Source organism: Harmonia axyridis, chromosome 4 (assembly GCF_914767665.1).
Source record: "Harmonia axyridis chromosome 4, icHarAxyr1.1, whole genome shotgun sequence".
NCBI classification, from domain to species: Eukaryota; Metazoa; Arthropoda; class Insecta; order Coleoptera; family Coccinellidae; genus Harmonia; species Harmonia axyridis.
In genome coordinates this window covers 35,702,464-35,725,909 of record NC_059504.1, presented here as the reverse complement: position 1 = coordinate 35,725,909, position 23,446 = coordinate 35,702,464, and the positions used below count along the sequence as shown (strand labels likewise).

Here is a 23,446-nt window from a genome sequence, read left to right as displayed (position 1 = left end):
CTACAATCTACTTCCCAAGATGGAATCAAAGCTATACAAGGTCTATTACAGCTTCTTCAGGGTCAGCCTGATTATAATGGGCCTAAAACTTTCAAGGATTTCGAAGTGCAAGTGAATACCCCTAAAGTATCTTCTTTGTGTGACCTGATAACAACAGATAGTGCTCTAAACAGTTTTACTGGTCTCAATAATATGAAACTATAAGATACAATAGTAAAAGCAGTACAATCTATTTACAATGATCAAAGATCAGATCGTTTAACAATCAAGCAGTGTATTGTTTTAGTTTCAACAAAATTGAAATGTGATCTTTCATATGTGACATTATCTGTTTTATTTGGCATTTCACAAGAATTGTGCCAAAGATACATTGTCTTCAAATCTAAGGTACCTTTACACAATATTGGAAAAATTACTCAGAAATATTTGGACATGTACTCTGAAATTCTAAATATTTTTTTTCAGGGTACACTGATGATACTTCTCTATCACATTTTAATTATTTTAGAATAGTTGTATAATATGCTGAATATATTTTCAAAATAAATACATTTCATAAGTGAAATATTTTCAATTGAATTCTCATTATTTTTGATGATTCATTAGTCAAGCAATAATTTAATTCGATAAATAGGTATCGATATGAGTAGTTTCAAGTAACCTAATTATATAAATTTATTTTTAGAAACATTTTATGTAAATTGAATTATCTCTTAATAAATAAATAAAAATGGATATGGGACTTTCTGTAGTATTCCCAAAAATATTCAATACATTAGCATTTGTAATATTTTGTTGGGACTGTATAATGGAAGGGTAATGTGAAATGATCAATTCGGATAAGTAAAAAAACCTTTATTAGTCATGCAAATAACATGTAACATTTTTATTATGTGACCAGCATTTAAAACTTCTTCACCTTCATAAACACTTCTTTAAGATACCCCAAGTATTCTATTAAACTCAGTCTTGCCATTTGGACCTAAAAAAGGTACTATTAGAATCCTGTAGTATAATAATGTTGACTGAACCGTTCACATATTATATGCACACGATTTTTATTCGTTATTTATCGAAGTCTTCCATCCTTGCACAACTTTCAATATCACTAGACTGAACTGAAATAAATGATGATACCTACCGCCTTCACCTAAAATGAAAATATTATATACACAGTAACACACTTGTTCACTATAGAAGTCTAAAAAGTTTTTATATTTATTGTAAAATCAAGTTTTAATAACGCAAATACACACACAACTAATACAACCAAACACTTCAATGGCAACATTTATAGTTCTACGTTTGCTCACCTTGTCGCTGCATTCTTAATCTCAGATGCCTATAGTATATAAAGTCACTGTATGGCGCATTACAGTGACTGTATATGCTACAATGACGACAACTCCGGCCATCCGCCATTAAATGTCAAAGGGAAACAATAGATTCGGTGCTTCAAGTTTCAGATTATCGACTGCGCCTGCGCGAAGATTGGTTGACCGCTCGTTTCTTTTGATAACATTTTCACATTTTGAGGAGGTTTGAAGCCCCTAAACCAGTCACAATCACTAACAAGACAAACAAGAATGCTTCAAAGCATGTGAAATAGCCCGGCACTCGAATGTAAATGGTGAAAATCAGAGATCTCTGGTGAAAGTTCGACCTTTAATAGCGTACAGGGCTCCAACCAATCAAAACGCTGACGAGCCGTGTCGTCACTGTATGGCGCATACAGCCATAGCGCCATCTATGAGCAGACCGAGTCACTACAAAACAAATAGGGGCTTAATCTGATTCCATGATTATATTCATTCATAGACCACTTGGGTTATTTAAACTTAAAAGCTGATAGAGGCTAATATTATACCAGAATTATACATTCTGAAATAATTTAGCAAATTCTTTATCTTATATACAAATAAAATACATGGAACTATGACTGATTTATTTCATTTACTTTTTCCAGTAACTTTTCATATTTGTGGTTATGATCCAATTTCAATATAACTTCTTCCAATGCTTTGTCACCTTGTAAGAACCCTTTCAAATTGTGTATATTTCCTTGTAATCTATGATCAGTTATTCTATCTTGATTGAAATTATAGGTCCGAATTTTCTCATTTCTGAAATTTGTACGTACTTGACTTTTTTTTGTGGAATCCATCTTTTCTAATTGAGAATCTAGTTCTTTTTGGTATAATAAAGTTTTAAGTTTAGTCATTGCTATTCTTCTATTTTTGATCTGTGATCTATCCACTTGGCATTCAACACTAATCCCTGAAATTAAGGTATATGAATATCTTTTCCTCATTTCTAAAGAGAATTTATTACAAAAGATATGTGTGATAATATCCTTGTACTACTGTATTTAGATCCAGTGGCGTACCCAAGGGGGAATAAAGGGGATATATCCCCCCTCAAGAGGTTTCTAAGCATCTTAAATATAGAAAATAGTTCCCAATCATAATTAACACTTTCTCGGCCAAGCTCATTTGGTGAAAAGTGTCAAAAAAATGTTTTTCCATATATTTCAATTGATAACTTCAGTCTGATTTACTTAATATCGATTTTTTTCATTTACTTCATTTAAAAAAAAAAAAGAGAACGGTCACTAATGACCACAGTGCAATTTGTAGGGATATTATTCCAACATATAGTCAGCGGTCATATTGGCGGTCATTCTTGCAAGTTACGACTCGCATCACTATATTCATCTGAACAATGCTATGACAGTCTTAGAAAACAGTTCTGCCAACCAACATTTTTCAATCTAAAAATCAATAAACGATATTTATGGCAATATTCCACTAATTCCAATGAAAATTCATTATTCTAACACTCTTTCAATCAAAAACTCGCTACTTCAAGGCTCCTTTCTGAATTTTGAACTTGAAGAATATCAATGCTTTCTGCACTTGTATTATAAATCTATTCTATATATGTGATATTACCTGTCGGTAAATGTGTTATTCTCACTGCACTATCTGTCGTATTAACGTGTTGACCACCAGCTCCTGTTGCTCTTTTCGTGTCAATTTTCAAATCTTTATGCTCTAAATGTATCTGAATATCTGTAGGTTGAGGCATCGCCACAATTGAAACTGTACTTGTATGAATTCTTCCTGATTTTTCAGTAGAGGGTATTCTTTGTACCCTATGGACTCCTGCCTCATACTTCAAAAGTTTGAATGCATCTTCACCAGATATCAACAAAGATACATGTCTTAAACCTCCAATGTCTGTCACAGCATATTCTGCTATTTCAACTGTCCAACCTGAAAAGATAAACATTTATCTTATATATTGCTATGTCTAAAGCCTTAAATTTACTGGGTTTCATAGAACTTTGAGCAATTCAAATAGTTGATGTCAGTTTGAAATTTAATGTACTTTCATTTAAATTCGTGGCCATTAGTGCTGTGGAGAAATTAGAGTTGATAACAAGTAGAGTGGTGTTCTTTTATTCATCACAGATTCACCCTGATTGAAACACGCTGAGCTGTCAGATGGCTCATCAGGTGTTAAACAAAAGAATGAGCTGCATCGGTGATTAAAAGAACGAGTGACAGTACGATTTGATGCAACCGTGGTTGAAGCGCTGAATACTTTGCTGAATAAAAGAACACCACTTAGTGCTTAGTTTGTACCATATAATTCCCTGATTCGAAGTATGTGAACAAATGTTAGTGACAAAACCTCCAGTTCAATTTTCGACTTTTTTGAACTAATTACCTCTCGATTCACAAAAATGGTTTCCCCCAACTTGCAAATTTCATTGGCAAGTTTGCATGAATCGATAAAATATGACGATTTTGACAAATATCGGCCAAGGAATTGTCCTTTTTATTTGTTGACCACTTCCACTCTTTCTTTCCACTCTTCCGATTTCACGGAAAACAGTAACCAGTTAACCAGTGCTTTGGAAACATTTATAATCAATGGGAACATCTGGGTACTCAATCCTATCTAAATATCTATAGAATATTTCCATTTGCCTTCAATCTTCTGTCCAATTCTGGAGTAAGATTCGATCATGAATGCCGTTTGTACTCCAACAAATTTCATTTTTTATTATTCATTCTTACTTTTTTCACAGATTCGAAAATCCAAATTCTAAATATGACAGTTTCAAGTGAAATGAAAAAATTACCAGATAATGATATAGTACAAGCTAAGCGCTACTTGTAATCACAGAAAATCCACTCTAATTTCTCCACAGCACTCTTGACCACGAATTTGAATGAACGCTCATTATGAACTGTAGCTAAAAACTTTCTGGAACACAATTTTGATTTGGGCAAATGTATAATATTTTTGTAAAAAACTGTAGAAATTCCGCAATATATTGGGTATTCTATATTTTTTATAATATTCCTTGAAATTTTTCGTTATTTCCATTCAAATTGAAAATAAATATTGTTCTTATAAATTAGTTATTTGAGATAATACTGAAGTTAAAAATTTGATAATATATTGTAATACTTTCCTTTGAATTCTGCAAAATTCTTATACATCTCAAATAATTCCTTCGCAAAAAGCATGGCTTCTTGCCCTCCTACTCCACTGTTAATTTCAAATATTATATCTCTACAGTCATCCTCTGGTGAATGATGCAATAAGTTGGCAATCAATTCTTCTTCTAATTTTTCTAAGGCTTGAGAATATTCTTCCAAATCGGACTTAACTAAATCTCTAAGTGAAGAATCATTTTCATTCTCTAGTTCTTTCAAACTTAGAATATTCTTTAAAATATCATTCCTATGAATTATGCAATTTATTATTGGCGACAATTTGTTTATTTCAGTTAGGTGCTTTTTATCTTTATCACACAATAATTTCTTATACCTATCTTGGATACTAGTTAAATATTTGGTAAGAGAAACATTATTTAGTTTTATTTCCTTCAATTTTTCATAGTTTATATTACGTATAATTGATTTATTTACTTTTATAATTGGAGTATTGAATGGAAGGATCCCATAAGAGTTGGTAAATTGATTTCTGAATATTCGAAAAATAGGTGATATTCTCATTTTTCTCCTAAAAAAATTTATACGAATTGAGGTTATATTCTATTTTCTGTGATATTCGAAGTCGTAGATCAAAAGTTTCTTGGCTTGGTATTCTGTGTTGGCTAGGTTGAATATTGATTAGTTCAAATATTATCTGGCGCCGAAGATCAAAATTTTATTAAAAGAACTAAAAAAAGCTCTCCAAGTTGAATTGTACTTGTATGTTACCTCTGTTGATGTTGTGTAAGAATATTAATATTGTTGGGATATCTGTCTGACAAAAACAGAACACAGTTTATTTAAATCATAAGTTCTTTAGTACTGTTGCGTATTTGAAGAAAAACCATATTATGTCAAAGGTGACTTATTTTCTTTCATCTTCATCTTGTACTAGTGTTATTCTTTATAATTGTAGGATATCCGAAGTTTTTTCAAGCCATTAGCGAAAACAACTTCGTCTAATCAAACTAAAGATGAATCTAAAAACTCAGAAAAACAATCTAAACCTAAAACTCTGGAAAAAACATCCAAAAAGGATGCATCGAAGAAAACAAACAAGTCTACAAAACCTTTTTCCAATTCAAGCATTAGAAATGCATCTTCGAGATCAGTGTCAACAGTAAAAGATGAGAAAAATATGGAAGTTATTTCTTCAGATTCAGATACTTGTTTAGTTATTGAAAATCAAGAAGAGAAAAGAGAAAAAAATAGCAAAACAGATAAGAAAAATTTGAAAAAGGTTCCTGATACTAAAAATAAAGATAGAATTGAAATTGTTTCATCAGATTCAGAGCCTTCTTCAAAAGTTTCTCCCATAAAAAAAAGTAAGAAAATTAAAAGAGATGGACACTCCAAAAATGAGTTGGAAAAATATTCTCATAAATCTGTTAATTTGAAAAAGCTAGGTAATATAACAAAAAAAGTAGAAGATAGTGATGACGATGTAGATATCATTAATCCTACACCAGAGAGATTAAATATGAAAAAACGGAAGCTACAAATAAACTCTGACTCTGAAGATGATACTGTTAAAACAAAATATATTAAAAAAATTATCATGCCTCAAAAAGCAGAAAAATTAAAACCTGTTAATGTATCTGATATTTTCAGTGGTAAAGTTAATCAATCAAAGGAAAAAACTGCTATAGAATCACCTACTATTGTTAAAAAGGCTAAAAAAGTTAAAACTGAACTTGGAATTCATGATGATAAAAAGTTTGAAAAAACATTAATTGATCTTGATGATGATATTTTTTTACAAAATGAAGACATTTTAGACAAAACTATAGAAGGTGCCATAAAAAATAGTTCAGAGCTTGAAGAAGTAACAAAAAAACAATCATATTCTGATGAGGATACCAAAATAATATCCACTAAAAATGATATTTCTGAAAAAGGGAGCTTCTCCCCAATAAAAAATAGAATATCAAGAAAGAGACAACATGAGGATAATGAAAAAGGTTGGTAGTTAAAATCTAAGCTTTGATGGTTTTGGTGAAGTCTATTTTTCTTTTGCAATTGCTTTTTGAAATTATCTTGAAATTTTTTCAACAATTTTGATATCTATTTTTATCTCTTGATTTATTGCTTATAAGTGATGGCAATATATGGCATATTTATATAAGTGATGGCAATATATTTTCAGATGAAACACTAAGTGAAAGTAAAAAAACCAAATTAACTCATACAGATTCAGGTTTTGATGATCAAGAACGCTATGAGAAAAAGAAATACTGTGCCATGCAATATCAACAGTATCTCAATCGTGGAGGTCCAAAGAATCATGGATCTAAAGAACTGCCTAAGGTATTTTGATATTTTTAATTGTTTCCAAGTATCAATTTTATTTCAAATTTCAGGGTAAAGTGGATTGTCTATCAAATTTAATTTTCTTACGAACTGGTGTCCTGGATTCATTAGAGTCTGAAGAATTTGAAAATCTGATCAAGGAACATGGTGGAAAAGTAGTTCATAGTGTTTCAAGTGAGTTCTACGAAATGAATAAAATTGGTATAATTTTAATAATTGCATTCCTCCCAAATTCTTAACTTATATTCCAAATTTATTTAAATCTTTGGTAATATGATATACAATTATGTTTATGACACTTTTTTCACTTTGAATTTTTTACAGAAAAAGTAAATTATGTTGTTGTTGGAGAAGATCCTGGTCCAACAAAACTTCAGAAAGCTGAGAACTATAAAATCCCAACTTTATCTGAAGATGAACTTCTTGATATGATACTTCAAAAATCAGGAATGCCAAAAAAATATACAGTACTCAAAACCTCCAGTTTTGAAGATGCAGGTATAAATGATTCATTTGTATCAAATGAAAGTGAAGAAGTTGTTCAACCAAAAGCAAAGAGATCTGAGGTTCCGTTCGAAAAAAAATCTAATGAAAAAATAGTCAAGAAAGGAGTTGAATATAGAAAAAGTCCCATTAAAACATCAGTTGAAGATGACACCAAAAAGGATATATCTAATATTGAAGATAGAAAGATTGAACAGAAATATGAAGATACTAAAAAGGAACAAATAGATGGTTGCATCATGTCATTGTCAGAAAAATACAAACCCAAAGAATTAAAACAAATTATTGGGCAACAAGTAAGCAATAGTAACATGAACAAATTGAAAAAATGGCTAGAATGTTGGCATATCAATGAAAAATTGCGAAAACAAAAAAAAATTGTTCAACCAAAGCCTTGGGACAAAAATAATGATGGAGGATATTTCAAATGTGCTCTTTTAAGTGGCCCACCAGGAGTTGGTGAGTATTTTAAATCAGGGAAAAACATTGCAATTTCTCTGCAAAAGGCACTCTGAATTTTGTACTCCTCAACAAATTTTGATCAAGGATTTGCCTGAAAATTTTAGTCGAGTATGACTCAGTAAAATACTAAATTAATTGACAAGTGTTACTCATAGAGAGCATACTATGAATAAATTCTATCCATAATTCTTCTTTAGTATGAAAAGAATCTGTAGACGGTATTTTACTATTATTTATTTTCAGGGAAAACAACCACTGCCACTTTAGTTGCAGAAAGCCTAGGTTTTGATATAGTAGAATTCAATGCTTCAGATACCAGGAGTCAAAAGCTTCTCCAAAGAGAAGTAGCTAATGCTTTAAGTTCTCAGAATATATCATCTTTTAACATCTATAATACAGGTTAGTAATGCAAAGTGGGTGGGAGGTTAGTAATGACTCTGAAATTAACTTATTATTATTACATTCTTATATTTCAGGGCTTGATAATAAGAGAGTAATATTGATGGACGAAGTTGATGGTATGGCAGGAAATGAAGATCGTGGAGGAATGCAGGAACTCATAAGCCTTATTAAAATATCCAAAATACCAATAATTTGTATGTGTAATGATAGAAACCATCAAAAAATGAGGACATTGTCTAATTATTGCTTTGATTTAAGATTTGATAAACCAAAAGCTCAGCAAATTCTTGTGAGTAAAAACTGAATGCATCAGCAAGAATACATATTGGGTTAGTGAATACAATGGGTGAACAGAGAATCAAGTTGAAATCAAATCAAATTAGACAAGTAAAAAAATGTCGTGACATTATAATGAAGAATTTAAGATTTCCCCAACCAATAACACTTTCAGAAGAATGACACGGTTAGTATTTAGTAGAAAATGATAAAATGGTATATTTCCATATTTATATCTTCCTGACGTTGATAACTTTTGTATTAAATTCTGTGGCACAATAATAATTCAAGTATTTTTAATTCAATTAGCTTCTAGCTCAAAAAGATTCTAGTAAATCATAGACATTCTCAAAAAATTATTTAAAAATTTAAAAGAGTTTCACAGGGAAGGGAGGAAAGTATTATAGTTGTCTGTGTGACTTGGCTTTAATTTTGCTTATTATTCTGATATAATAACATTAGTATCCCAAAATGTATTCTTGCCAGCTCTCCATATAAAAGTTCCTCATAATTTTATTTTTTTTTTAATTAGGGCTTTGTTATGTCAATATGTTGCAAAGAAGGTATTCAAGTGAACCCTCAGATAGCCACAGAAATTATAAATGGAACAACTTGTGATATAAGGCAAACGTTGAACCAGCTATCTATGTTATCAAATTTGAATACTGGGATAAGTTTAGAGCAGGCTCAAAAAGATTCTGCCAATGCCAAAAAAGATACAGTTTTAGGTCCTTGGCAAGTTTGTAAAATGGTATTCAATGAAACTGACCAAAAGGATATGTCATTGATTGATAAATCCAGGCTGTTCTTTTATGATTATAGTTTGGGTCCTTTATTTATACAGGAAAATTACTTGAAAGTTCAACCCCATGTAGATAAGTGAGTACATTTAATTCTTATTCTTCCTGTTAACTTGTTGAAATATTCTTGGTTAATCATCAATTTTTGCTGGTTCCTACAGCCTAATGAGCCATAATCATAAAAAAGGTTATGCTTGCAGAAAATGAAGGAAATTCTTCAGCTCGCATTTATAATATTCTGAGTAAGACCTTACACTTATAGAGTATAAGCATATCCTTCCCCAAAAAAGTATTGGTTATTCATAAAAGTTTCCTTTTACACTAAATAAGAAGGACATTCTCAAAAACTTTGAGTGTGGTCACTACTGGACTCAGCCTTGTAGTGATCAGTTGTAGCGATGGCAGATATTGTGGAACTGACAGATTAAACACTACAAGCTGATTCAACAGTCTTGACACTATTAGATTGCAGTGAAAGCTTCACGTCTATAACTCTTTCAGTTTTTTGTCAACCTCTTTCATATTGTTTATTTTCTTTAAAAAGCCTTTTGCATCTAGTGCTTTACCAAATATCAACTCTTACTTCCTGGTAACATTTCAAATAACCTCATCCTTTTTATCTCTCATTTTGGGTATTTGGGATTTTCTAAAATCATGGGGGTATTGACAATTTCATCTGCTATTAACTGCAGTTCGGTTGCACAATTATCTTTTTCTGTACTTTCACTATCGCTGCTTGACAAATACATTATCTCTGATTGAAGTAATGCGCTCAAACATATTTCTTTCTTATCGTTAAAATAAAGAAATACTGTAAATAAAGAAACCATTGTAACCAGTTCGGAACCTGCCGCAGCACACACAAACCAACATTCCATTTCTTATTCTTGAAGGATATCCTTGCAAATATAAGGTAATAATAATAATAATAATAAAAATGTATATTTGTCCTTCAAACCACATATTTACATTAAAATACATTCGAAATAGGACCTGTCACCAGAAAAAAATTACAAAAAAACAAGCAAATAAAAAATTAAAACGAATTCCCAAAATACTCTTTGGGAGTATAAAAGCTTTTCTTCAACAAATACTCTTCCACTGATCATTAAACTATTATTCTTTACCTGTTCGATTTCAATAGGTAATATATTACGCAGTTTAATACCCATATACCTGCGTGATTTCTCATAACCAGTCATACGACCATTCTTATCCTTTCATTGGAGTTAACAGCTGTCCATCCATAGGCGTCGACGATATAATTTCTATAACGGCTTCACAGGAGACCGAAAGCGAATGCGCATATTGTGAGAGAAAGGTCAGCTGTGTTGAGTGAGGAGCTCAATTCCATCCCTCAAGTAAGGCTCGCGTGGTTGGATCAGATGTCGTAATAACATGCTGCAAACCAACTCACTCTTCTAGAGACACCGACCAGTTGTTTAATCGGCTATCACTATTCCTCCAGAAACAATTCGAAGGCTTTGAGAAGGAAATGGAGAATAAATATTTATCACAAATTGTTGAACTCCAAAAAGAGATGACTTGCATGTCCACCAAGCTGATACCACAGGAGGCTGAATTGAGTTCACTGAAGAGTGAACTATCTGCTCTCAAATCTAATGACCAGTCCAAGCCAACTGACTTGAATTTCTCATCCGAGGAGTTTGTTTTTGAACTGGAAGATCGTAAGCAGCGATCTAAGAATCTCATGTTCTATAATATTTCTGATAGTAGCACACCACTTGACAGTGAAAAACTGATCCAAGATATGATCTCCAGCGTGTTTCCTAAAGTGTAGGTTCTCGATGCTATTGGTGTCTGAAAGAAGAATACTAATGGACATGTACCTTTGAAGGTGACTTTTGACAGTTCTGAATCAGCGCTGAAGATCCTCAAAAACAGGAATAAATTTCTGCCAGTTTGGGTGCAGTCTGACCTCACTTCAAGCAGAGAGAATATTTATTGAAACTTCGGAAGGAGCTGGCAAGCAGAAGATTTCAGGGAGAAGATAACTTGTTCAACTCTCGAGGAACAACCATTCGGCCTCCAGAGGTGGAGGAAACCAACCAAATTTCTAAATGTGTACTACCAGAATGTAAGGGGCTTACAGACAAAGATTGTTGATTTTGTTCAGAATGTGACTGTCTCAGACTACGATATAATTTTGCTCACCGAGACATGGTGGGATGACTCCATTGATAATAATAATAATGCATCTTTATTTCTAATAAAGGTATACATGACATATTATAATGATTGTAAAACCTCGAAAAGAAATAGTGTCAATCAGAAAGAAAACAAAAAGATACCATAATAGTTATTTATAATACAAGTGCAGAAGGCATTGGTATTCTTCCACGAGTTCAAAATTCAAAAACGAGCCACGAGATGGCGAGTTTTGGAATGAACGAGTGGTAGAATGAGCCTTCTGTACGAGTATTATACATTATTTTCTCTAATTCATTGCATTTTCATTGAAATTAATGAAATATTTCCATAAATATAATTTAGTGATTTTTGCATTTGAAAAATGTTGGTTGGCAGAACTGATTTCTTTAAGGCAAATTGATGAATTGACAGATAAAGCCGTGGCGGAAAGTTCGGAGTACCAACATAGAATAATAAAATATAACCATGAAAACTGTGCGTTTCTGATATATTCTCGCACGATTTTGTTCTACAAGATGTGGAAGAATGAATGGAATAACCACAGAATTGGAGAAATGATATTCTATAAATTCCTTAACTGAATAAGGTTCAATTTCTAATAACAACTTAAAAACTTTTTTCTTATAGCGCTGTATATTGGATTCAGTTCTAATGTAGGCTGGAAGCTTGTTGAAATACTTTATGCTGCAATACTCGGCATTTTTCTCAGTCAGAGTCAATCTATGTTTGGGATACATTAGTAGTGTTGCTCTTGTGTTATAAGCTCCAGTGGAAAGTTCAATGAACTTATTCCTATTCTTGAAAAGAAAAAGCAGGCATTCTTGTATATGTATGGCAGCTGCTGTTAGAATACCATTTTGTCTGAAATTGTTCCTGCATGACTCTTTCACTCCTAGGCCTAAAATTCTTCTTAAAGCTCTTTTTTGTAATCTAGTAACATACTCTAGGCCAGATAAACTGCCGTAAAACATTGCACCCTACTTTATCCTTGATTCGAAGACGGCTTGATAGATTGACTTGAGTGAATCAGTCTCTAGATAGTTACTGAGAATATAAAGAGAATAGCATATATTAGTAAGTTTCTTACATAGTTCAGTAATATGGTCATCCCAGTTCAATGACTGATCAACAATCATTCCTAAAATCTGGACTGAAGAGGAGTAGGAGATGTTCTCTGATTCCAATTTGAGTTCTTGTGGAGTATCAAAACCAGCATGACTAGTTTTGAAGAGGGTTACCTTTGTCTTGTCAGCTCTTACTGAGAGGCCATTGTCAGCAAACCACCTCAAAATCTCAACCATAACCTCATTGACCAACCGTACGATCTCGGGATACTTTAAAGCTCTTATTAGAAGATTAGTGTCATCAGCATAATTCATCATAAATATGTTAAATTTCATGATAATGTATTCAAGATCAATCATGAAGATAATGAAGAGCAGAGGACCCAGAATACTGCCCTGGGGTACACCAGAATGAATTTTAGCTGGATCTGATTTAATTTCTCGAGTCTGGTCGGAAATCACAACTTTTTGTGTACGATTCAGTAGGAAAGATTTAAACCATTTCAGAGCTGTACCTTTAACCCCATATTTGTAGAGTTTTTTCAGTAACAAATCGTGGTCAAGGCTGTCGAACAAAAAGGCCAACAGTCATCTCAGATGATTCAAGTGCATCAATAATAACTTTGATGAAATCATAGATTACAGTCTGTGTAGAACGACCCTTCATATAACCATATTGAGAGGTAGCGAATAAACTGTACCTGTAAAAGAAACCAGTCAACTGTTTGCATACCACCATCTCAAAAATGTTGGAGAAAGTACTCAGTATACTAATAGGCCTGTAATTCGCAATTTCATTGACATCACCCTTTTTATGCAAAGGTTTTACCACTGCTTCCTTCAAAACATCCGGGAAAACACCATACTTCAAGGAGTTATTAATTTTGTAAGTGATAGGCTCACATATCTCATCAATGCAGTGTTTTACAACAGTGGCAGGAACACCATCAGGACCAGTACTCTTCTTTGTCCATTGAATTTATTGGCAAGTTCTTTAGGACTTTGAAATAGCTGTGGCAACTTCCTTGGTTCCTTTCCTTTTATATATTGATGATGCTGAACTTAAACTGGTGGACTTTGAGCTTTTTAGGACAGATCGCACGTCTTCAACTAGTGAAATAAACAGATGTGCTGGGTGTATGATTGCTGTGAAAAAGACTTTTTGTGTACATAGAGTGCCACGTGTTCACGTCTCGGTTGAGGATCTGTTGGTTGTTGTGAGGATTGGTCAGCTGAAGTATCTGTTTGTTACAGCATATATACCACCTCAAGCTGTCGTGGACCTTTATGAAAAACACTTTGAGAATGTTGAACGAGCAGTTGAAAGATTTGAACCTGACGGGATATTCATTACCGGAGATTATAATCTTCCTCATGCCGTATGGACTAACAACCACTTGGGTGTTAGCGTAGATTCTATTCTATTTCAGCAGGTTCAAGTTTTGGCTGGTTCTTTTTGTTTTTTGAATCTTGATCAAAATAACTGCATTTTTAATTGAAACAATAGAATGTTAGATCTTGTTTTCTCCAGTTTTCAGTTAAATAAGTTTAGCGAATGAGGTTCTGTCTAGGCTGGATGATCACCATCCAGCACTCACTTTTAGCGTGAAGGCTCCTCAGTCATGTAGAAGTAGTACAGAGATAATAGCTCATAATTTTAAGTCAGCTAATTATGAAAACATAATTGATTATATGTCATCCATAGACTGGGTTCAAAGGTTCGATGATTGTAGTGATGTTGACTCTCTAGTTGATGTATTTCACGAGTCGATATACAGCGCTGTTGATAGATTTGTACCTAAGATTAAGATTAGGAACTCCACATTTCCAACTGAAAATGCAATATTTGAAAAAAGTTGGCTCATAAAAAGTATAAATCTTCAAACACTTGGGACGATTACCAGCTCTTCTGTAATCTTAGATCTTATTGTAAATCCCTGGCTGAAGAATGTTACCGCTCATATGTAGAGGAATGTGAAGAGTCTATGCTTGGAAATGTGAAGAAATTTTGTAACTTCATTAATTCAAAAAAATCGGATAAAAGCTTTCCCTCAGCAATGTATTTCAAAGATTCAGAGATCCAAACTGAAAAAGATATAGCTAGTGCTTTCGCTGAGTTTTTCCTTTCTGTTTATAGAACTAACCATAATATCTCCTGTAACGCCACTGAACCTTTATCTGCTTAACCGATGATATGTTAAATGTTCCAATGATTCATGTCGAACAGGTGTTGGACGGTATCGATGCCCTCGATAAAAACAAGGGACCTGGCCCAGACAATATTCCTGTTATCTTTCTTAAAAAGTGTAAAGACTTCATCGCATTATCACTACAAATAATTTTCAACAAATCACTGAATGATGGGGTGTTTCCTAAGTCATGGAAGTCTGTTTTTGTGAAACCTATTCACAAATCTGTTCCCAGGGAAAATATCACTAATTATCGGCCAATAACTATTTTGAGTGTTATCTCGAAATTGTTCGAATCTATTGTTTTCAGCCAGATTAAATCTCAAGTTTATGGTAGAATAATTTCACAACAACACGGATTTTATGAGAGTAGAAGTGTTGACACAAATTTACTGAATTTTGTTCAATATGTTTTTGATGCTTTGGATTGTCGTCAACAGGTAGAAGTTGTATATACAGATTTTTCTAAGGCGTTCGATACTGTTTTCATCCCATTCTGGCAAGAAAGCTCAGAGACTTTGGTTTTCACGGTCGGCTTCATAGGTGGTTGGTCTCTTATCTCACTAATAGGGTTCAGTTCGTGAAACAAATGGAACACTCTCCTTTCCTGTAATTGTCACATCAGGAGTGCCCCAGGGTAGTCATCTGGGACCGATGTTATTCCTCATATTTATTAATGATATTGTTTCCTTGATCCGATTCGTTAATAGTCTAAGATCCCGATATGAAACGACCTTCACCGAGATGCTTATTTTATAAAACGTATTTTATATTTAATTTAACATGTCAATAAATATATCACATATGGGTTGCCTAACAAATTTTAGTCCAGAGTAGCTTTAATTAATAATTAAAAAAAAATTTTTCGAACATTTCACCGGTTTGCTTATTAGATAAATTCTATACCAATCGAAAGTATGAAGCCCAGAGAATGTGCAAACGTTAGGTTGCCTATTTTTTTCCGGTCACAACTCTCGGGTTGCCAGGTATAAACAGGTCAATCTATACTAGCATTTTGCAACGGTCTGACTATTTGATTAAAATCAATAAAATTAAAGATTATTCAATTATGAACACGGTGGTATAGGGTTGCCTGCGAAAAATCAGTCCAGAATCCCGGTTGTCGAATTTTAAAAAGTTAAATATTGCTGCGAGTGAATGTGTGCGACTAGAGGTCTCAATCAACCATCTCATGCGATAGAAGAGGACACAGCATAGCAGCTGTTTGAAGTCCGTCCAGTGAAAGAAAGAGAGTGCGCATGCTATTTGTTCTTGGAAATGAGAAGGATAGCGATAGACTCGTATACAGTGTGACCAGATTTAGTAGAAATATACTTTTTTAGTAGATTTTTCGCATTTTCATGGGGTTTTCAGTAGGAAGAAATCCTTTGGTAGATTTTAGTAGATTTTGGTAGTTTTAAAAAATATAACCGAGACGATTGGGAATATGGAAATTCGGATGTCTAGACTGTTTCTATGAATCAATTCATTGTTCATTCTCATTGAGGTTCTACGTTCTACGTGTTTCTAGAAGTACGTACCTATTTAAACATAATAAAATCATAAAACTTCTGTCGGCTGTGAATAAATACGAAGAATGATGGAATATCCGAAGGGTGCCTCATTGAAAACAGATGGTGTGTAAACTTCCGTTGAAAATATACCATTATCTCACATTTGGTATTCTATTCAGTGGAAAAAAATATGTCTAACTGGAATTTCATCGACAAATTTGGCTGGCTGCATATTTCAGATTTCGAATGCCAAATGCAAGAGAAAATTTTCGGCTATTAACCGCATTAAAACAAAAAATAGAAACAGATTTCTAAATAAAAATATAGCATTATTATAACATGCTAAAGAAGGACTTCAAGAGATAGGTGATTGCTGTCGTTTTCAACCTACAAAAAATATGCTCGATTCGATGGATAGTGAAAATTTATGTATGGATGTTAAAGACGATGATTTGACTGCAGATTGATAGTGATTTTTCAATTATTTTTTTTATGTTCAACTGTAGTATTTCATTTCTTTATTTAATGTTATTTTTATCAGAAAGATTTTACCTTTTATTTCTATTTATATCCTTTTGTTTATTTAAATATATAAATTTGTTTGTTTATATTTGCTATTTTGATCCTATTTGTTTTTGTTCGGTTTTTTTTCCTTTTTTTTTTGTCGTTCAAATTTTGAAATAAAATCTTGTTTTATTTTCGAATCTGAACACATCTGTACTGTATATCCTATTCATGAAGTGAAATTCAACCATAAGAGACATTAGAATAAAGTGTATTCTGAATAATGTTAAAATCTAATGCAGCGCCATCTGTGAAATTTTGTCAAAAAATATGTAGATTTTTAGTAGATTTCTGAACGGTGTTGGTAGATTTTTCGTAGATTTCTGCGGCAAGTTTAGTAGATTGACTATATTTCAACCTGGTCACGCTGCCTCTCAGTCGCACACATTCACTCGCAGCAATATTTAACTTTTTAAAATTCGACAACCGGGATTCTGGACTGATTTTTCGCAGGCAACCCTATACCACCGTGTTCATAATGAAATAATCTTTAATTTTATTGATTTTAATCAAATAGTCAGACCGTTGCAAAATGCTAGTATAGATTGACCTGTTTATACCTGGCAACCCGAGAGTTGTGACCGGAAAAAAATAGGCAACCTGATGTTTGCACATTCTATGGGCTTCATACTTTCGATTGGTATAGAATTTATCTAATAAACAAACCGGTGAAATGTTCGAAAAAAAATTTTTTTTTAATTATGAATTAAACCAACTCTGGACTAAAATTTGTTAGGCAACCCATATGTGATATATTTATTGACATGTTAAATTAAATATAAAATACGTTTTATCAAATGAGCATCTCGGTGAAGGTCCTTTTATATCGGGATCCTATACTATAAGTTCCTTTTATTCGCCAATGACCTGAAGCTTTTCATTTCGGTTAAGTCCATTCCAGACATTATTTGTTTGCAGTCCGATTTGGAGGCATTGGAGAGATGGTGTGCTGAGAACTGCTTGTCTTTGAATATAAGTAAGTGTAAGTCGATGTCAATTTCGAGAGTTCAGAGTCCGTTAATTTCAACTTTTTTTTATTAAGGAGTAGTCCCTTAGAGCGTATAGGTGTTGTGAGGGATCTTGTCGTTTCCTATGATTGTGAATTATCCTTCAAGCCACACTTTCAGGCAATTTCTTCTAGAGCACTCAAGACTCTAGGTTTCATTATCAGAAACACGAGAGATTTTAGGAGCATTGAGACGCTTCGATACCTGTATGTAGCACTTGTGAGACCAACTCTTGAATTTTCGTCTATTGTTTGGTCCCCATATACTTTGATTGATGGACTCTTTCTTGAGAGGGTCCAAAACAAATTTCTCAGGCATGTTTCATTCAGGCTTGGCATTGCTTCTCGGCTGTTCTCGGCGAGTCGAGATCAAGAAGGTTCTCGGCTGACGTGCTTTTTGTGGCAAAAATTTATAGGGGACTTGTCTACTCTCCGGAGGTGCTGTCTCGCTTCAACCTGAATATTCCTCCAAGACCGATTAGGCGAGTTGATCTGTTTAGGCCCGGTTTATCAAGAACTAATTAAGTTTTCTCCAATGCCGAGGATGATGAGGAACACTAATACAGTGAGTGTTCTCGGGGTTGATATATTCAGTGGCGCGTTGTCAAGGTTGAGGGGGGATGTATCTACTTTGATGTGTTTGTAAGCTCTTTTTGTCTCGTTTTGATGATATTTTTAAGTTTGTTACAATTTTAATTATTGAAATATTTCATTTGTATGTTTTGTATCCAATTAATTTTTTTTCTCTTTGTATAATGGTAGTACCGTTAATAAATAAATAAATAAATTTGTGTGTTGGTGTTGCTAATTCATGCACATTCCTAGTATAGTACGTATGGTTGTCATTTAATAATGAAAAAGTGTGAATGTTAGCTTTAACTTATTTCAATATTTAAAATACATATACGGAGGCGATAGATAAAACTTTTAGTTTTTTAAATAATGGTCTACATTATGTTTGACTATACTACACAAATGAATCTAACTGCTTTCTTCTATAGTTTGAAAACTTTATCCCATTTGGAGAGTATCCCCAAAAACCAGTGAATATGTGATTCTAGATCATTATGAATACAAAAAAAAATGTTTAACTTCTACCTTTTTCTTCAACTTAAAACCTTAAACAGACAAAGATATCCTTCAGTTTTATATATACGATTAAATATCTGACCTAACCAATTATATTAAATCAATTTAATAGAATCATTAATTTTACATTTGGATCTTTCAACTTTAGGAAGCTTACTTTGAAGCATGTGTCAGCCGCAGCAGAAGCTATTAGTATGGGAGCAAGTATTGATAAGAAAATAAGAGAATCAAACAATTGGTCTCTTCTTGATTTACAAGCCATATATTCATCTGTTTTGCCTGGTCATTATATGAGTGGTCAATTTACTGGAGCCATAGATTTTCCATCTTGGTTAGGCAAAAACTCCAAGAGAAATAAAATTAAGAGATTAAATAATGAATTATCTATGCATACCAGGATTCAGTGAGTACATGAAACATCCTATTTTTTTTACATTATTAAAATTTTTAAATTCAGAACATCTGGAGGATCCCTTGCCATGAATTTGGACTACTCAAGAGCATTGCTAATGTCCATAGTAACTCCTTTAAAGAAAAAAGGTATGGAGGGTGTATCAGATGCTGTTGAGGTTATGAAAACTTACCAATTACTACGAGAAGATTTGGACAGTTTGGTAGAATTTTGTACAACTGCCAAACAAAAGAATATGATGGACGGAGTTGAATCAAAGGTAAATAATTAGACTTCATATTTGAAAACTTAAGACATTTTGTACAAGGAACGCATTGATCCTCTAAGTTCAAGAACACGATCCTTAAATTTTGAAGGAAAAAATCGAGGAATAAAAAAATATATTTCTCAGAAATGTGGCACAACATAATAATGAAATTGGAAACGTGTATTGTCAGGATGTTACTCAATATTATATTTTTACAGCAAAGTCCTAGTTTTTATCGTTTCGGAGTTATGAACATTTTAATATTCCCTTTTAAATATAACGGTATTAGCACCATAAGCGTCCGTGGTAGAGTGCTTAACGAGTTGGTTTGCCCTACCGCGACTTCGAACTGGCGCAGGTTCGAGTTCCGACGGAGAATATTTATATTTAATTTTATATATCCTTTTGTTTCAATGGTTTGGATATTCTAAGGAAAGGAGGAATTAACAAGCCATAATGTAATATTTGCAGTGTTTTTTATTGGATTTGGAGAATGGGAATTATATATAGAGAACTCGAACTTGTTCTTCACATAAATAATAATGAATGAAATGGGCCTTTGAATATTTTTTAACATTTTCTTTCAGGTTAAGGCGGCATTTACTAGATTATACAACAAGGAGGTGCCAATATTTTCATATTCTGCAAATTCAGGATTCTCGAAGAAGAAAAATTCTGTTCTATATGACGACAATGAATTGGGGGACAATGAAGATGATGAAACATCTGAAACAGAAGATAAAATAGAAAATGACAACCTGATTAAAACTAAGTCAAAATCTAAGACCCAGAATAAGAAAGAAACTGCAAAGACAAAAACTTCTAATCCAGGATCGAAGTCTAAAGGAAAAGGAAAGGGAAAGAAATGAATTTATGTTTAGTTGTTTTGTTATTATGTATTATTTTACTGAAATATACTTTTGACTTATTTTATATTGTTTTTTGATTTTAAAGGGCGGAAGGGCATGCAAAGTTACAGTATCGCTTCGAAAATTAATTGGGATTACAAACGTGTGTTACGCTGAAAATCTTTGGCATTTAACAGCAACTAGTTTCGAATGTAACATTGTAGGAATTTTCCATGTGATGGTTGTGTAAACATCAGCTTCCAAATAATTCGAAAGCGAAGGGAGTTTTGTTTTTCGTCTTTGTGAAATACATAATGATTTTATCTCTCTTTCAATAAGGGTATTCTATGTATATTGGTTGGGCTGCCATGCAAACTGTGCCGAATTGCCGCCCCTCAACTGAAGGCGCCTGAAACGGTCGCTTCATTATTTCACCCATAACCGGCTCTGGGTCTAAAACTTTAGGAACTCAAGACTAGGAGGATTGTGTTACACCCATTGCCAAAGAATTCTATTATTCATTGAAATTTCCGCAATAGGCCAATAATTGTGTGGAATTACACACGGCACTGTACGCTGCCTCTGAATGGGGGAGGCTATAAAGAAAAACAACAGTATATAAAAGATGATACGAACACTAACACAGAGCTTGCTCAGGGTTTCGGCGGAGGCGGCACAGTTGGCGGTAGTTTTCCACAGATTGATCTGATGGTCGATGAGAAGTGTTTTCTCTTCAGAATCGGAGAAGACGGGCGGAAAACAGGAATATGGTCAACAAAAAAAAAACAAACATCCGAAGGTGGCAGGAGAGGTGGAACAGGAGGAAAAGGCCATGTGGACAAAGGCTGATTAAAAACATAGAACTTTTGGTAGATAGCAAACACAGAACTACGCACTATTACTTTACCCAGTTCCTCACAGGGCATGGACCCTTCGGAACCTACACCAAAAGAATAGGAAAGACCCCCAAACGATAAATGCAGGAAATGCAGAGTCCAAGATACCACGTGTACCAGATGTTTAGGAGGTGGAGGAAGAAAAGGGAAGAGGCAAAAAGATCACTGGGTTTCTTTCCTTTGGTAGACGTAGTGATAGAGAGAATATTGGAGAACACTTCGTGCTGGAAAGTATTATACGGGTATATCACGGGGATAATGAGGAGGAAGATAGATAGAGGAGGGAGAGTTTTTCTTCTTCTCCCTCTTTCAATAGGACTAGGTCCTACCTTTTTTTTGGTGGTCTGCGTGTGTTCGACCTATTAGTTTTAGTCCATTTTGCCCATCTGTCTTCTGGTATTGTTTCTACGTGATCCCTCTAGAATCTTTTTCGTGTACTGACCCATCTCACCACATCCTGTACGCCCATTTCTTCTCTTATGTCATTACTCCTTATTCGGTCTCTGAGTGTGACTCCCTTGATGGTTCGCAATATTTTCATCTCTGTGGTTCTCATTATCTTTTTTATTGTTGATAAGACGGCTCTGGTTTCTGATGCATATGTGAAAATAGCTTTCACACACGTTTTATAGATTCTGGTCTTGCTCTGTGAGCTCATCGCTTTGTTCCTCCACACTATATCTCTCAGATAGTCACCGATAATTTTATCGCTTATGTTCGTTTGTGAGAGTTTTTATTTATTCATTTCAGATGTAAATATTAATTTATTATTTTACCTTTACTAACGTGGACAGTTTTAATTTGTAGGATAGTTTTGAGAGGGGTGACTGTTGTTTTACCGTTCTGTGCGCAGAAGGTGTATTGAGGAAAGAGTGACCACTCGATGAATGGATCTAATATGGTATCCAATTCCCAGATAAGTCACCTTAACACAGAGGAGGAAGGTTTAGTGGGTGAGAGCCCCACACAAACCGGCAGTATTGCAGCCCCCAGCGATGGGAAAGGCTGGTAGAGCTTCCTCCCCCTTCCTCTTATCATTTATTAACAAAAACATTATCTCCTTCAATTTTTTATGAATTATGTTATATTACTTGTACAATGTGAGTGGGACTGCAACCTTCCAGTAACCCATAGGTTTATCTCCGCAAAGAATCGTTGAACAACCCTTGCATGCTGCAGCTGTCTTGGCATGGGAAAAGATAGTGGATGACATTGAAATAAAAATAATTATCTTCCTTGAAATCTAGTGGCATTTATTGACATAAATAGATTCTCATGGAACGTGTTTCTTAACTTATTTTCAAAAATTTCGAGCACTGTTCAATTTGCATCAAAAATATGGTTTGAAATACTCCAACATAAATTTTTTAGGTAACTCGAGGATTGACCTTGTACTTCCTAATTATAACTCTAACCCAAATCACAAATAAATCTGAATCTGGACTGAAACCAGGCTTATACATATACAGTGACAGTGAAAATTTTATTGTTTTATCAAGTTACTGTATCTAAGCCTTGTTAGATTGCAAATAGTACCAACTTGGACCTAAAAGTCAAACAAGTCTGAAATCTACCAAAATCTACTATGAAAAATTCATCTACCATGAATGGCCTGAAATCTACTAAAAAAGTAGAATTCTACTATAGATGGTCACACTGCTCCCCATCAGGCGAGCTTTTAAAAATCGTCTCGATTGGCACCCGAATTGTGATAGTCGGAGGTATTTCGTCTTCCTATTTGTGATTTTTGTTTTTTTTTCTGTTTCATCACTATTGTTTAAAATTCTTGTATCTGAATATAACATACTGGCAATGTTTATTACTACCTACTGTTGTATGTATTTGAGTGTGTAGGCTTTTACATCATCTCTTATTCACATTAAATAATAATAATATTGTGCCCAAAGTGACAGTTATAAAGCATACATAAAATACAATTATTTTTCCTAACACTGTGAGGCCTGAGAGACTCACGATAAAAATCAATAAACAAAATTTATTGGCGAGAAATAATAACGTATGTTGAGGCCAATATTGTGAAAAACTAAATAAATGAAATTTTCCCGCAAAAATATATAGACAAATTTGGGCGCATCCCCAAATAAACATAATTATTTACCATCACTCAGTAAGAGTATAATCAATATCTAATAGTTCTGTTTCAAAACAACAATGTTTGA

The 23,446-nt window shown here is 33.5% G+C and overlaps 2 protein-coding genes across 2 annotated transcripts; one reads left to right on the top strand and one right to left on the bottom strand.

Annotated features, from left to right (window-relative positions):
* Nucleotides 1-1,930: 1,930 nt before the first annotated feature.
* LOC123679205 (peptide chain release factor 1-like, mitochondrial) lies at nucleotides 1,931-5,086 on the bottom strand. The gene is made up of 3 exons (XM_045616645.1): nucleotides 4,487-5,086; nucleotides 2,952-3,275; nucleotides 1,931-2,277 (listed from the first exon to the last, which is right to left on the bottom strand). Exons 1-3 carry the CDS (start codon nucleotides 5,031-5,033, stop codon nucleotides 1,934-1,936), a joined length of 1,215 nt encoding a protein of 404 aa, XP_045472601.1. The 5' UTR covers nucleotides 5,034-5,086; the 3' UTR covers nucleotides 1,931-1,933.
* A 90-nt stretch (nucleotides 5,087-5,176) lies between these two features.
* On the top strand, nucleotides 5,177-20,455 carry LOC123679204 (replication factor C subunit 1). Its single transcript, XM_045616644.1, has 11 exons — nucleotides 5,177-5,371; nucleotides 5,428-6,472; nucleotides 6,658-6,818; nucleotides 6,872-6,995; nucleotides 7,146-7,784; nucleotides 8,031-8,186; nucleotides 8,264-8,478; nucleotides 8,998-9,344; nucleotides 19,012-19,266; nucleotides 19,321-19,534; nucleotides 20,110-20,455. The coding sequence occupies exons 1-11, from the start codon at nucleotides 5,363-5,365 to the stop codon at nucleotides 20,389-20,391; spliced, it is 3,447 nt and encodes a 1,148-aa protein (XP_045472600.1). The 5' UTR covers nucleotides 5,177-5,362; the 3' UTR covers nucleotides 20,392-20,455.
* Nucleotides 20,456-23,446: the final 2,991 nt, after the last annotated feature.